Below are 14,720 nucleotides of genomic sequence, written 5' to 3'. Positions count from 1 at the left end.
GAATTGAAATAATAGCTCATTATGACGAGGTGACTTCTGTCCTTTCCATAAAGATCATAAGCTGGAGTTAGAAATGCTGATACTTTAAAAAAGAACTACGAGTTTGTTAGAGTGATATAAAACTTATGTTCTTTTTTATTGGTTAAAAATAGAAATGTTTGGTTCTTCTTCAGTGTTTTTCCAGAATGACCAAACATCTTAACATCGTCATCTAAATAACACACACTCGTTGGCTTACCGTCAATATTTGCTTACACAATCAGCCTAAATTTGTCGATTCTGATGCCTTTTGCATAATAGTGTAAAGCCAAACAAAATCTGTTTTTCTCTGCGAAAGAATCCGATGATTTGTGTTGATTTTATGTCACCACTGTGCAGTGAAAGCTGCTTTTCTCTGCTTCAGATTTTGCTGAAACCACATAAATTGCGTCAACGGTTGAAGAGTTAGGGCACTAGAGTAAAAGCTTTTTTGTTAAAGGTTAATAGTACCAGTCTTTCTGTCTTACCAAGCCTGTTGTCAAACTGGACGCCACAGTGACATTCTGAAGCCTATTCTGGATTTCTGTTACGACTGTCAAAACAACTCCTAACCTGTGCCTGTAAAAAACGTCACTCTGGGTGTTTTGCATTTTAGATAAACTCAAACAATATAAATCAGATGAATTAAACACCACCGACCATCCTTCCACGAGCACCCATGCTGTTAGCTGAAATTACACTTGGACGTCTCCTGGTAAGACAATTAATGCACAGAGGAAACAACACTCCTCTTCACATTCTGTCAGTATGCGCTGCTTTGTCAATCATCCTCATATTTCAAGTGTCACGCATCAAACTTTAGATCATTAAAATGCTTGCGCAGCTTATTTCCCTGAAGAAATGTTTGCTCAGATGCAGTAAATAACCTGCAGGCAGGGAGTTTGGAGGGTATGGTCGAACCTAAAGGAGAGCCACAAGTCTGTAAATGACTGCAGAGCAATAATGATAATGGAAGTGATGGCAAAAGGACAACTTTCAGCCACGTACTCTCACACTTTCTTTCTCCCGCATGCCTTCCTGGGGACTTCATTTTCCCTTCCAGCTGATTCTCAATTGGAGTTTTTCTGCAAGAAGTAACATGGAAGTCACTGTCTTTATGTTTGATTGCATTTTGTTGTTGCCTTTTTTAACTTTCATAGTAGCTTAATATGTCTAACAGATTTAATATAAACTGAACTTAATGTATTCAATTAGGCCTTAGGTAAGTTCCATTAGCAAACTTCCTAATATTTAGAAAACAAGACAATTATTATGATTTAATGACTGATTTAAGGTTATTTTAGAGCACTTTAAAATATTTCCAAAAAACTAACTTTGTTGCCTCTCTATTAAAAAAACAGACATAAAAACTTATATCCATGCACACATCACTGGAGTGGCGGGACAGATGCTTGAATATTTTCTCTCTGAATACCCATTAGGTGAGTCCTGAGGACTTCTTAGGTGTCCTCTCATTGATTAAATGGCCCAGACTCTACTGTAAATGATTAGATTACCTACCATGTGACGTCAGAGTATGGTGCCAGAAAATCAATACGCGGACATCTCTGAATACTAAATGCGCCAGTCACTGTGTGTAAAAGTATGTGTGCCAAATACTGTTGTCATGCTTACCTCAACAAATGTTATATTTTACCTTTTTTTTTCTTTTAAATGCTTGTAAATACATTTGCATTTCATTTTTTTTAGTTTACAATTTGACAATTAACTGAGTCAAGCAATAATGTATTTGTATTTTAGTATAAAATGTTTGGATTTTACTGAAAACAGTAATCTGAGAGGAAATTAACACCTTGCCTGCCAGGTTTTCAGGCTCACTCTGGTGAACTTGGTCACATGATGACCGAGTTTAGGAGCAAACCTACACCAGCCCATCACCGCTCCCCATGAGTGACTCTAGGGCAGGGATAGGCAACACTGGGTCTCAAAGGCAGCTGCCTGCATGATTTCCAAATGTCCAAGCCCTACTCGTGACTGATTACCTGGTTCAGGTATGTCAGGTAAGCTCCTTATTGGCCAAACACACTAGATCCAGGTAATTAACAGCATATAAGGCAGGGTTTCTGGAAAATCAGCAGGAAGTCAACCCAAGGCCTGGATTTGGACCCCAGTGGTCCAAACCCTCTTAAGAAGATGAGTAGCGATTAGTCTCCCGCATAAGCACAGCCTCTCTCCAGTTTGGGATGGTGACATTCCAGCACATTCTTACTCCAGTCCAGTACTGGGACACGGAGCGTACCGGTACCCTAACCCAGTACCGGTACCAGGTCCAGTTCGCACCTGGTAGCGTGTCTGGTACCAGTTTGGGTCCAGCACCACATCTGTCCAGTGACAGGTTAGGGTAAAAGGTTTGGGTACTGGCACTGGACACGTCCCGAGGACCAGTCCACTTCCAGTAATGCATTCTGAGGGTTGCAGACCCTTGATTTTACAAACAACCAGCACGTCAAAAAAGGACGAGTTGGGGACACCCAAAACATCGTTTTATGATGCAGAAGGGTTCTTAACTAAACATCAATCTGTGACGAGTTGGGAGTGAGATTGTGTTGGACATTCTGTGTCCCGATGGATAGATTTTAACTCCAAGGATTAAGCCATAAAGGCACCCTCCCTTGACCGCCACCTAGGTCATACAACAGCTGTCGCTTGTGGTCTTTCCTGTAGGTAAATGGGTCTGCAACAGTGTGACATTTCCAAAACCTTGTCTGAGTCCAGAGGTCCTTAGGTATTGGTCAATCCTGCGGTCTGTCACTAACAGGACTCTGTCACAAACTCTGTTAGTAGTTCTGTGTCTTGATGTAAGTCTGCTGACGACACTTAGGGATTCACCAAGTTCATCTGCAGCATCTGACTGCCCACTACCGACCCAAAGACGTGCTATGGTCAGGTGTGCTACTCATCCATTCAGCAACGTTGTGTTCATGGCTGTTTGAATGATAAAATTAGAATGACTCACAGGCAAAATCGTCTTTTTATACCCACAAATGGTTGAAATCGAAAACACTGGAAAAGAGTTTTCTTTCAGAATCTTTTGGTTTGGTCTCCAATATGGTAAATGGCGTATACTGGTACAGCGCTTTACTACCTTCTTTGAAGTGCTTTAAAGTCACAGTCCTATTCACCCATTTACACACAATGATGACGGCTCCAAACACTGGCGCCAACCTATGACTTCTAGGAACAATGTCAGGTTCAGTGTTTTAGTACAACACATGGGCAGACAGGGCGGAAACCGAACTTGTAATCTACCAATCAGAGGTCGACTGATCTACTTCTGCACCATGGCCAAAACCCAAAACACAAAGTGAAGGGTGTCTCTCACCCCAATACAATTGCCTCCCCATCCCAAAAAGTGGACCAAACACTATCCACTGAATTAGTATTGTCACTCTACCTGTCTCAAAGGCGGGTTGGAACTTCTCATCCATTTTCATATATATTTTACATCTATTTGAGAAGATCTGTGTTAAATTTGGTCACAGTGCAGCAACCGTTATTTTTTGTTGTTGTTTGTTTTATCAAGGTGTGCATCATAATATAACATACCTTAAAGGTACATTGTTATATAAATGTCACAAAATGCATGTCATTCTAAGACAAATGAATGAACATATACAAATATAAGAAGCCTTTATTTAGTGATCCAGCATGAAAAAGTTTTTTTTTCTGTAAAAATACAATTAAATGCATTGATTATAGCTTTAACTAAATGCTTTAAAGGAATATTTGTGAGGATCTGTATTGTGCCTTTAATTAGCAATCTAGGTCATGAATAGTAATCGTGTTACATCTACAGTAACTGAAAGCAAAAGTCTTGCCCATGAGTGTGTTTGCATTCGCCATAAGGAGCCGGCAGTGTGTGTTTATAGGTTGTGCTGAGTGATTGATCATAGGGAGCAGGGAAAAGCAGGTTACTGCAGCACTTACACACACACATTCATTCCTTCCCTGCATTTCTCATTTCCCTCTCTCCCCTCCTCTTTTGTTCCATCTCCATCTTTGCTTTTCCTCCTCCCAACCCTTTTCCAAACCCCACTCTCCTCCTCATCACTGCCTCTGTCTGTCCCTCCAGCCAGCGCTCTCCTCTCTTTCACGTGATCTTCCTCCAGCAGCTTCAGACTCCTCTTTGCTTCTCGCTGCATCTTGAAAAAGACAAACCCATCTCGAATTTCCCCCACTCTCTTTCTGTCCTGTTATCTGGAGCCTAAGGAAGTGAAGAGATGCTGTCACGTGTCTTATTCTTCTTCCTCCTCCTCCTCCTCCCTCCGCTTTGCAGCAGCAGTAGTATTCTACTGCTCCTCTAAAAAGGGGAATCATCAGTCTCAGAGGGCTCTCTCACAGCCTCCCTCTCCCCATATCATTTATCCATCTGCTGAATCTAGCCATCCATCCATTCATACGACCATCCATCCATCTTTGGTGCAGCAGAAGTGCTGACTTTTCATGATAGCATTTTGAAGCCGCATATTCATAGTTGTGCATTGGGGTCTACAGCTTTGACTGATTGATTCCTAATTGGAAAGGTAACCCTTTGGAAATGTGATGGTAGTAAAAGCGTTTCTCAAAAAGGGACTGCTCAATATTTCAGGGCTTACTTTGCCTGTTGATTAATCAAAAAGTGTGTTTTAATGAGGGGGAAAAATACACACTAATGCAGCATTTGTAAATAGAAAGGACATTGGATCAAATCAATTCTTAGGTTTTACTGGATCTACAGAGTACTTGTTTCCTAACATCATTCAACACCAAATTTAGAATATACACTGCTCACAAAAATTGAAGGAACACTTTTTTTACTGGGCTTGGCATGAATTGAGTTAAACCTGTCTGATAATTTTCTGGTTGGTTCAGCAGCTGAGGGCCTCGTTAATCAATTTCAGCTGTATTGGTGTTCATGGAATTGACAGTAGGTGCACTTCAGTGGGAACAATTAGAAAACCCTCAAAACAGGACTGGTGATGAAGATGCTGAGGTTCTCTTTGGGAGTGACCAGGATGGATAGGATCAGGAATGAATACATCAGAGGGACAGCACATGTTAGAGGTTTTGGAGATAAAGTCAGAGAGGCCAGACTGAGATGGTTTGGACATGTTCAGAGGAGAGACAGTGAATATATTGGTAGAAGGATGCTGAGTCTAGAGCTGCCAGGAAAGAGGTCTAGAGGAAGACCAAAGAGGAGGTTTATGGATGCAGTGAATGAAGACATGAAGGTGGCTGGTGTTAGAGTGGAGGATGCTGAAGATGGAGGAAACTGATTCGCTGTGGCGACCCCTGAAGGGAAAAGCCCAAAGGAAAAGAAGAAGTTGTGTTTATTGTAAAGTTTTTATGTTAACTCTACTTCTTCTGCTGAGCATGTGAGGCACACAGAGGCTGGAGCACAACCTGAAATGTGAACAGTATGCTCCTTTGATTGTGTGAAGAAGGCTGGAGTGGTGAAATAATGGCAGGTAAATCAATTTGAACAGCACTGCTGTTCAGTCAGTGATATTATCCACATATTTCCTGCCTAATTTGATAATGAAATAAATGGGGAAGAATCAGTGGGGCGTGCAGCTGCAGCACATTTCATTGTTGCATCACTGCCCTCAGCAGGAGGGACTCCTGTAAACCACTGATATCCGTGGGGGTTCACACAGCCAAGACATCTTAACAAGATTCATTATTCACTCTGGACGCACAAAATCATGAAACTTTGCTTCTGCTCTTTTAAGCGTCACTTTTACTTAACACATTTTCCCTCAACTTCAAAGAGTTAAACTTCAATCTCTAGAATTTTGGCGTGCCCCTTTTAAAATCTACAAAAAATATATTTTATCCAAAATGAGTGTGCTAAAATAAAGGTGAGGCTGCGACTCTGCTTCCTTACTTTTATCCTTACTATTTTTTACTGATTTGTTGTGATCATAATATATGTCTTAATCTTTCTGTAAAAAAACTGAGAATGAAATGGTGATTTCTCCATGGTGTTCTAATTTTCTGAAATCTTTTTTCTGGGTTTTATGAGCTGGAACCTCAATTATAAAAAAAATAAACATATACTTGAAATCAGTTCAACAGTGGGCCCTAAATCCATATACTATGAACACTTTTTTTATTGAGTGATGGAAATGAATACACTTTTCCATTATATTCTAATAGTTTGGAAATAGTATGCATAATGAAAGAAAGCAATCCTTACAGAACTATAAAAGCTCTTATCTGTTTCAACTGCTTACAAAATAGCTTAAAAGTTCAATAGATATATAAAAAACCTGCATATAAATGTGTCTTTTTAAAGCTAAATAATAATGTATCATGAAGTAACAAATATTCAACACTACTTTAAAGTAGAGCTATGAAAAATACATTTCAAACGTATTTTACTGAAGGCTTTGGCGTCCCCGTACACTGTGACGTTGTCAGTGTGCAACTCTGTGTTTCTTAACAGAACAAACCCAAAACAAAGCCATAATGCTTCACCAATTATAATTAATGTAAGGGATAAAGCCCAACCAGGACATTATTTCAGATGATTAACATTGTAATAAGGTGTATCAACATGTATGATGGTATTCATGAAAAGTTTGTGGTTAATAATTTCTGTATTGCTCAGAAAAACTGTCCCTATTGTCTTTGTGTGTTAAATTTCTTGTTTTTTTTTACCTCTAATTGCTTGATATTGAAAGAAATACCTCTTGGTGAAGTGAAAGTCTGTTATGAAAGAAAAATTTGTATTTTGAACTTTTACTGCTCCAAAATGTCATAATTTTAAATAAAAATACCTTATTATGAGGCTTTTCACGACAATTATTAGGTTAGATTTAAAATAGATGAATTATTGCATGACAGCACTAGTTCTAACCACTTATCTTTTATGAAGATTAGTGAGTGTTTCATGCCAATTCAGAAACTGTTGACCCAGAGTCACGGTATGATGCTGGCGATAGTGTTGCCAGCTTGTTACCGTAATGTGGATAGGTAAAGTCTGACAGTGTGCTACGTTCAGGGCCTACGGGAAAGAAAACAACTCCAGGGAAACATTTTTTTAAGTTAGTTTACAATTTCTGCATTTTTGTTGGTCTAAATTTTAGGAACTTTCTTTTCTGTCTGCATATGTTGCCTTTTTTGACACATTTTGTTTGCTTTTCAGTTTTTTAGCCGGTGTGTGACATCTTTGGGAAAGGAAACTACAAATAAGTGAGTTTTTATGCGTATCCTGCTATTTTTTCTGATTACAAGGTGTATAATATGCCACAATCCACATCTAACCATTGGTCTTATCACCATATTGTTAGACATTTAGACAAAAAAACACCGGGGGGATGGCAAACGCTTTGCAGTCCCTCTGGTAGCCATCGCCATAACAACAAACCTGCCTTCCCCTCATCTCTCAGTGAAGTGACATTTCACTTTGCCCCGGCTGCCGCTTCCTGCAGCGATACTCTGATCTAGCCCGTGTGTTTGTGTGTGTGTCCTCATTAAAGAGCAAAGCGACTAAGGGGGAGTGGCCCTGATCACACACACACACCTTGTCAAACCAGACCTCTGCTGTTTCAGCCTAAGTGAGCAGGATCAGAAAAGAAGGAAGACATGCTGTGATCCCAGAAACACACAAACAGCAGCACTTCCATGTTTCTGTTATGTTCGAATTCTAAAAGATGAGATACAATCATTCATGTCTTTAATATTATAAGCACTAAGTTTGAGTCCAAATATATACACAAAAGCTGCCTCTTGATCTCCTATTTTTGGATGTAACCACAGACAGAAGTATAGCAATTAGAGCTGCCACAAACGATTATTTTAAAAGTCGACTAATCACCGATTATTTTTTACGATTATTTGACTAATCCCATCCTACACAAAGTGGATGTAAAACACACATCTTAACCATAATTAGCTTTAAACTAACTAAAAACTAAATATATTCTCATTAGCATTATCATAGATAGAATGTAAGCTGAATCTGGTTGCAAAAGATGCTGCTGACAACAGCTGAAGATGCTGATAGCCAGCTAAAATATTAGTTAAAGGCCAAATTAGCCTAAAAAAAAGCCTAGGTTAGCCAAAACAGCTAGCATGTATCTGAAGTATTAGCTAAACTCCAAAATGGCCTGAAAAAAAACATAAGAAAGCTTAAGTTAGCCAAAACAGCTAGCATGTAGCTGAACACAAAATAGCTTAAAAAACAAAAAAAAACCCAAATTAGCCAAAGCAGCTAAAATATTAGCTAAATTCCAAAATAGCTTAAAAACTAAAACAAGCCGAAGTTAGATAGAAAAGCTAGCATGTAGCTGAAAAATTAGCTAAACACAAAAATAGCCTAAAACACGAAAAAAGCCTGAATTAGCTAAAACAGCAAACATGTAGCTGAAATATTGGCTAAACTACCAAACAGCCTAAAAAACCTTAAAAAAGCCTGTTTTCTAAAAACAGCTAGCATGTAGCTAAATTTAAAAATCCAAAATAGCCTAAAAAATCTTAATAAATGCCAAAATAGTCAAAAAATCTAGCAGAACATCATTTTAACTTTCAACTTTACTAAATTCTGACTCCATATAATATAACATAATGACTAATCGACTATTTTAATAGTCGATTAGTCGTCGATTAGTCGACTAATCGTGGCAGCCCTAATAGCTATTCCACCACTCCACATGTACCCAAAAACACAAGTAGACCACCTCAATGTTCTAGTGGTTGAGCGTCTGCCCTGTGATTGGGAGATGGTGAGTTTAATCCAACAATCTGGTTAACGGAAGACTTAAAAAACGGAACACCATGCCTTACCCTCGACAGTCATCATTAGGGGTTCATTTTGAACAAATGGTTTAACTATAACTCTATACTTCCTGAGGAGATAGGTCAAACAGAGGGATAGCCTATTTGCCCAATGCTGGAAATGACCAGGTTTTGACCACTTACTGTATATGAGAACTGGACCGAGCGGATGTGATGTCACCCATAGACACCCATAGAAAAAGGAAGTCATTTCAGTTGCCATTTTTGTGCGCAATAGAGGCAGCCATGTTGGAGCCAGACGTCAGTGAGCAGAGATTATTCCGAGCCGGTCTGAGTCATCGTTTCTATAGCAGCCAATCAGGAGTAAGCTTGTTGGAAGTCCACACCCCTACCACATGAAAGCGGGCTCAGAAGGGTCTGTCAACCGTTTTGAATATTTGGGGTGGGGCCAACATTGCCACATGCTTGTATAGAGGAATATGATTGGCCAGTTAATAACTTATATAACTTTCACTAAAGTCAATATATATATATATATATATATATATATAGGATTAGGAAGAACATCTTAGAAAAGGTACCAGAGCAAGAATGGGTTTTCTGACAAATATAATGACTGAGTAATAGCTGTTTGTTTCTTAATAGGAGTCTAAGGGATTTTGGCTTCTTGGAACCAGCGGATACTTCCTGTTTGGACTGTGATGAAGGGACAGGTCACTCAGTCCATATCTCACATACAGTCAATGGTTTTGACAGGATCTGGTCACTGTTGTTTTGCTTATGAAGGAAGAAATTCCAAAAGCCTACACATCTACATCTCTCTTTTATAAACCTTTCCTTTTATATTGTCATCACAGATTTAAGTAAAGAAAAAAAATGTATGTTCAGAGAGACATTTATCATCCACAACAGTCAGATGGTTAACAAACATGCCTCTGCTCTCGATAAACAGAGAAATCTTTGGTGTTGAACATGTGAAAAAGCAATGCAGCCACTGACTTCCTCTTGAGTCTTTTTGCAGAAAGTCAAAAAAACACCAAAAATGATGGCGTCTAGGTAACGGGTGTTAGGAGACTCACCCAGTGAGTACGACCACAAAGTCCATGACGTTCCAGCCGTTCCTCAGGTAGGAGCCCTTATGTAACGCAAAACCCAGAGCCAGGATCTTTATCCCAGACTCGAAACAGAAGATGGCTATGAAGTAAGGCTCCGTCTCCTCCTGCAAAGAGCAAGAGGACAGAAGGTGGTACGCCACAAAAGAAAAAGAGAGAATTAGGTGAGGGGACAAGAACCCAAAAAGAAAGGAGAAAATGGAAGAAAATAATTAGGATCAGTCAGGGAATTTTTAAAACATTCATCTTCATTTCAAATATTTATATATATATATATATATATATATATATATATATATATATATATATATATATATATATCCAGAATACGCACATTTGGAGTGTCTGTTTTTTTGTGTGTTGTGTTTGTGCATTTATTTTCCTCTCTACAGTCTGTTTAGATACAAAAAATATTAATGCATTTGTCAATCATTGTATTTTAATGTAAAAAATTTGATATATTTTGAAAATTGACCGGATTTTCTTGTGCCTTGGCGTAACTTCCTCCCAGATGCAGATGTAGATCACACGCGGTTTGCGCTAGAAATAGTCGGCCACAGAGGTCGTCTGCGCAATAGGTTAACAAGGGCGCCAAATGAAGGTGGCGTCTATTCTGCGCAGCTTCGCAGCGCTTTATCAGAGCTTTCAAGCTTTAAATGGAGACTAAAGTCATGAGGCTTGATATTGAAAACTATTTATTTAGATTTCTCTGTTTGATTTTCCCTCTGTGGGCTTTTCTATGAATGTTTACTTAGGAGGCATGTCTCCCTAGTCTGACTGTCTCAACGTTTGCAGCCTTTTGTGTATAATTCCATTTCTGCACGCGATGATTGTGCAATTGTGTTGTGAATGCACTGCTCGCGGGCATGTGTGTGTGTTTGTGTGTGTTACCAGTCGTTCAGACAGAGGCGTCTTGTCTCCATCGGGAAGGTGCTGCTCCAAAGCCAGTACGATGCAGTTTGCAATGATGGTGGTGAGGATCATCCATTCAAACGGAGTGCAGCAGAGGTCAAGGCCAAAACCAACACATCACATACGACACATTTCACACACACAGGCTGTGTATATCACCATCAAAGCAAAATGAGGCCACTTTTAAAAGAACTACGTTCCCAAAATGTCAGTGTTTTTTAAGTCTCCACGTGGGATCCACTCCGTTGTCAATCACCTGTTTCCAGGACAGCGTTGTGAAAACAGGCAGTGATTTATGGCCCACTCTATTCTTTCTCTAGTCTGTGAGTCGTATTGCACCAATCACACACAGGAAACACAGCTCAACCACTGAAGAAGCTAAAAACGGTCAGTTTACTCCAGGTCTTGCAGAGAATAAGATTCCTGCACACCCGCGCTCTGACTCACAGAGGTCAGCCGGTGGAGCAGCCAGCTTTTCACAGCAACCCGTCCATTCAAGTGTGTTTGGATCTGTTGCAGTGTGTTTGTGTGTGCCCATGCCTTAGTAATGGCTGCTGGAGGGGCTAAGATGACTGGATACATAGAGACAGATCAAGCCTGTGCCTAATTGGCCAGTCATTATCTTGTTAGTCCGCATGTAAGTGTCTGTCTCCTTGCATGTGCGTCTGAGCGTGCGTGCAGGGACTACGTGTCTGTTGTCGTGTTTACTGGATGCGAGCCTGACATTGACACCATGGCTGGAGGATGGTCTCCAAGTGTATGTGTGTGTTTGCACTGGATGATGAGAGGAGATCGGACAGGTCGTTCTGCAGTACTGCATGCAGGCCGGCTGGCACAGCATCCTCTCGTCTGTGCAAAAGTGGAAAACAAGCTCAAAAATGTCAATTTTCACAATTAAAAGAACGTTTTGTGCGTTTTTTTTCTTTTGCATCCAACACAAAAAGCCCTAAAGAAAAGAACTGTTTAACAGTAAATTGTGTCAACATGCATGTGCACTACGCGGTCAGTTTGATGGAAACAGAACAATAAAGGATCTTGGAGGAGAACCATCTCACATGCATTAAGGCTTGTGGTTACAGAGCAGCGTTTCTGCAGACAAAAGGCAGCTCCAGAGTAAGCAGGAATACAATACAGAGTGGAAAACCATGAGATCAGCTATACATTATCTATAAAACCGTAAGCAAACTGGCTTCCAACACAAATTGGCTCTGGGGTTTCGAACATACAGCTTACACACGGATGCACACATGTATCGTGGCACCACAGCATAGCTACAACATCTCATCACTACTTTTTAAAAATAAAGGCAATGTGTTTTGATTTTTTTAAAACCAAGCACAGATTGTGATTGGTTTTGCTTTTTTCCTATAGTGCAGCCCACTGATCCAACGTACCGTGTGTGTTTGTGTGTGCGTTGTGTGAGTAGACATGCCTGCCACAACATCTATTATTCAGCAGACACACACTCTGCTGGCCTAACAACCTGCTGGAAGCAGAAGGTAGCACTGCTCTATGTGCCTCTCTCATTTCCTCCCATTTCTTCATATTGCTGCAGTCTCTTTCTATATATTGTGGAGATCTTTTATCTCTTTCAGCATCATTTCTGTTTGTCTATTTGCCTGATCCATCTCTCTACCTTATTTCCCATCAACCTCAAAATTTGATCTTCCATTTTTTTTTCCTTTTTAACATTAGTTGTTTTTTTTGAAAAACACAAGAGAAAAAAAAGACTGAATCACCAACATTTACTGAGCACAGAATTTGGCTCTGAAGAAAGGGAAGCGATGACCAATAGCCACAAACATCACGTCTCCGTAAATACCTCTCTCACATACACACACACGTTTGGCTATTCTTAATCAGATATTGCATTCACTTTAAAGCAGCCTGTAATTCAGGGTTGCTTGCCTTCAGTCTCAGATTAAGTCAGGTTGTGACAGAAAAACAAGTTCTTATTCTGTAACATCATCTTTCCCACGTAAAGATGATAAAAAGCAGAAAAAAAGAGAGACTGTCACAGATTTCTGGAAGTGTCCAAGAACAGAAGAACATCTCTCCTCAACCCCTTCAACATCCTGCATTGTTGGAACACAGGCCAACCAAGCATTGTGTACAAGTACACAGCTTCAACACCTGGACTTTAACGATTTCCTTTAGAATCCCTTTAAATTACCAAGAATTTTTTTTGATACACTATGCAACAAAGATGCCTGCTCATTATCAATTAGGCTGAATAAAAATAACAATGAAAACATTTTGTGTTTTTGCTTTAATACTAAACAGACTTTTCATAAACTTCATAAATATAAATCATCTATGCCAAAGATTGACTACATGATGCTCATTCTGAATATCAACTGAAATATATGCATTTATAAATTCTTAAGTTGAATTACTGTTAAATAAAAACATAAAGCAGATAAGCCACAGGCTTTCTTTAAACGTGCACAAAGCAGTCCAAGTCAGAATAAAAACCTTATTATATTTTCTACTGTTTTTTTCAACTGAATTAGTAGACACCTGCAGTGTAAAGTTGGTGCCAGCTGCTCGGATGGTTTTTTTTTTCTTCTTCTGTAAACTGTGGCTTCACTCAATCGCTTCATTTTCCAGATGTGTCACTTCAGTCTTTTCATCAAGATTAAAAAAAAATAATAATAACACTTTCCCTCATCTGTGGTTCAGATGACCCAAAAATCTGCCAACAAGAAATAATCAGATGACCACATTCAACAATTCTAATGTGTTTATATTTTTTCTAAATTAGTAAGTTTGTCAAGATAAAAAAAAACAAATATTCTAATAGATTTTTTACAACTGTATTTTATTTTTTGTCCTTTAGGCCTAAGGAGAGGGTCTCTCCCTCATGTGGACATCCCTGAGGTTTCTCCTTTTTTTCTTGAATCAGGTTTTTTAGGGGTTTTTCCTTACTAGGAGGGAGGGTCTAAGGACAGGGATAACCAGTTTTATTTATTCTGTTTAGTTTTAGCAATTGTTCATATTTTATGACTAACATTTTGCATCTGTAAACTTACCAGCATGAAGCCCAATGAGGCCTTTTTTTCTTTGTGATATTGGGCTATATAAATAGTACTTAAACCTTTTTTTTTTTTTTTTAAAGCAGAGTAATCCAGAGCGCCTTATATTTGGATTATTTCGAGTTGTGTTTACTGATTTCCAAGCGATATGAGAGATACACGACGCTCTGTCAGAATGTCTGTTTTTATACGAGTTCCAAACAAGGTTGAGTGATATTGTGAATACACAAATGCAGCTAATGTGTAGTGGTACTGGACTTTCTTTTCTTTACATGTAATCAACAAGGTTGGGAGATCGTGTAGCCACAGTAACGTTTGTTTTAGTTTGTCTGTTTTACGTGTGGCAAACAAGGTTGAGAGCTACAAGTGTATAGGTTAGCTAACGTGGCTAACGTATAGCAGTGTTGGAGTTTTATTTTGTTACAAACAAAATTAAGAGTTAACGTGGTTACATTAATGCTTTTTTTTAGCAGTATCAGCCTGTTTTTTTACATGTTGCAAACAATGTTGGGAGTGTTCCCCCACTTATTCACGTTTCTTTATTCATGGCGTATAGGCTGATTTTTTTTTTACAGTCACGTGACTCCAGTTCGTCACAAAAACTCTGATAACTCAAGGCGCTTGTATGAAATTTTTGCATTAGAAGAAAGTGCTGTGCTGCTGAGATGCATCTCTGCATAGTTTATAAGTTTATAAAAATTGTCCATTCATTGATGGTGCGTCTTATAATCCGGTGTGCCCTATGGTCAGGAAAATACAGTACATCTGGTCTTAGACTGTTAAAATGAGTTGGGCCTTTTGGCTTTGAGTTGTCTTAAGCAGCTTTCTAGATCACATTTCTGCCGTTCTTCCTTTATTTATACTTTATAATTATTAGCCTTTACAATTCTGATTGTGACTT

The 14,720-nt window shown here is 39.1% G+C and overlaps 1 protein-coding gene across 20 annotated transcripts in view; it reads right to left on the bottom strand.

The window, feature by feature from the left end:
- The window catches only part of cacna1ab (calcium channel, voltage-dependent, P/Q type, alpha 1A subunit, b), a 162,560-nt gene that overhangs the window by 108,521 nt on the left and 39,319 nt on the right, over window positions 1-14,720 (bottom strand). For all 20 annotated transcript variants that reach the window (XM_036210818.1, XM_036210814.1, XM_036210822.1 and 17 more), the window contains exons 2-3: window positions 10,764-10,869; window positions 9,840-9,979 (exon numbers count right to left, since the gene is read on the bottom strand). In XM_036210818.1, the coding sequence (XP_036066711.1) occupies window positions 9,840-9,979; window positions 10,764-10,869 (246 nt within the window). The remainder of the gene's footprint in view (window positions 1-9,839; window positions 9,980-10,763; window positions 10,870-14,720) is intronic.

This window comes from Oryzias melastigma, unplaced genomic scaffold, assembly GCF_002922805.2.
Source record: "Oryzias melastigma strain HK-1 unplaced genomic scaffold, ASM292280v2 sc00251, whole genome shotgun sequence".
In the NCBI taxonomy this organism is placed as follows: Eukaryota; Metazoa; Chordata; class Actinopteri; order Beloniformes; family Adrianichthyidae; genus Oryzias; species Oryzias melastigma.
Note: the sequence above shows the minus strand (reverse complement) of the source record. Positions and strands in the feature narration are given on the sequence as shown.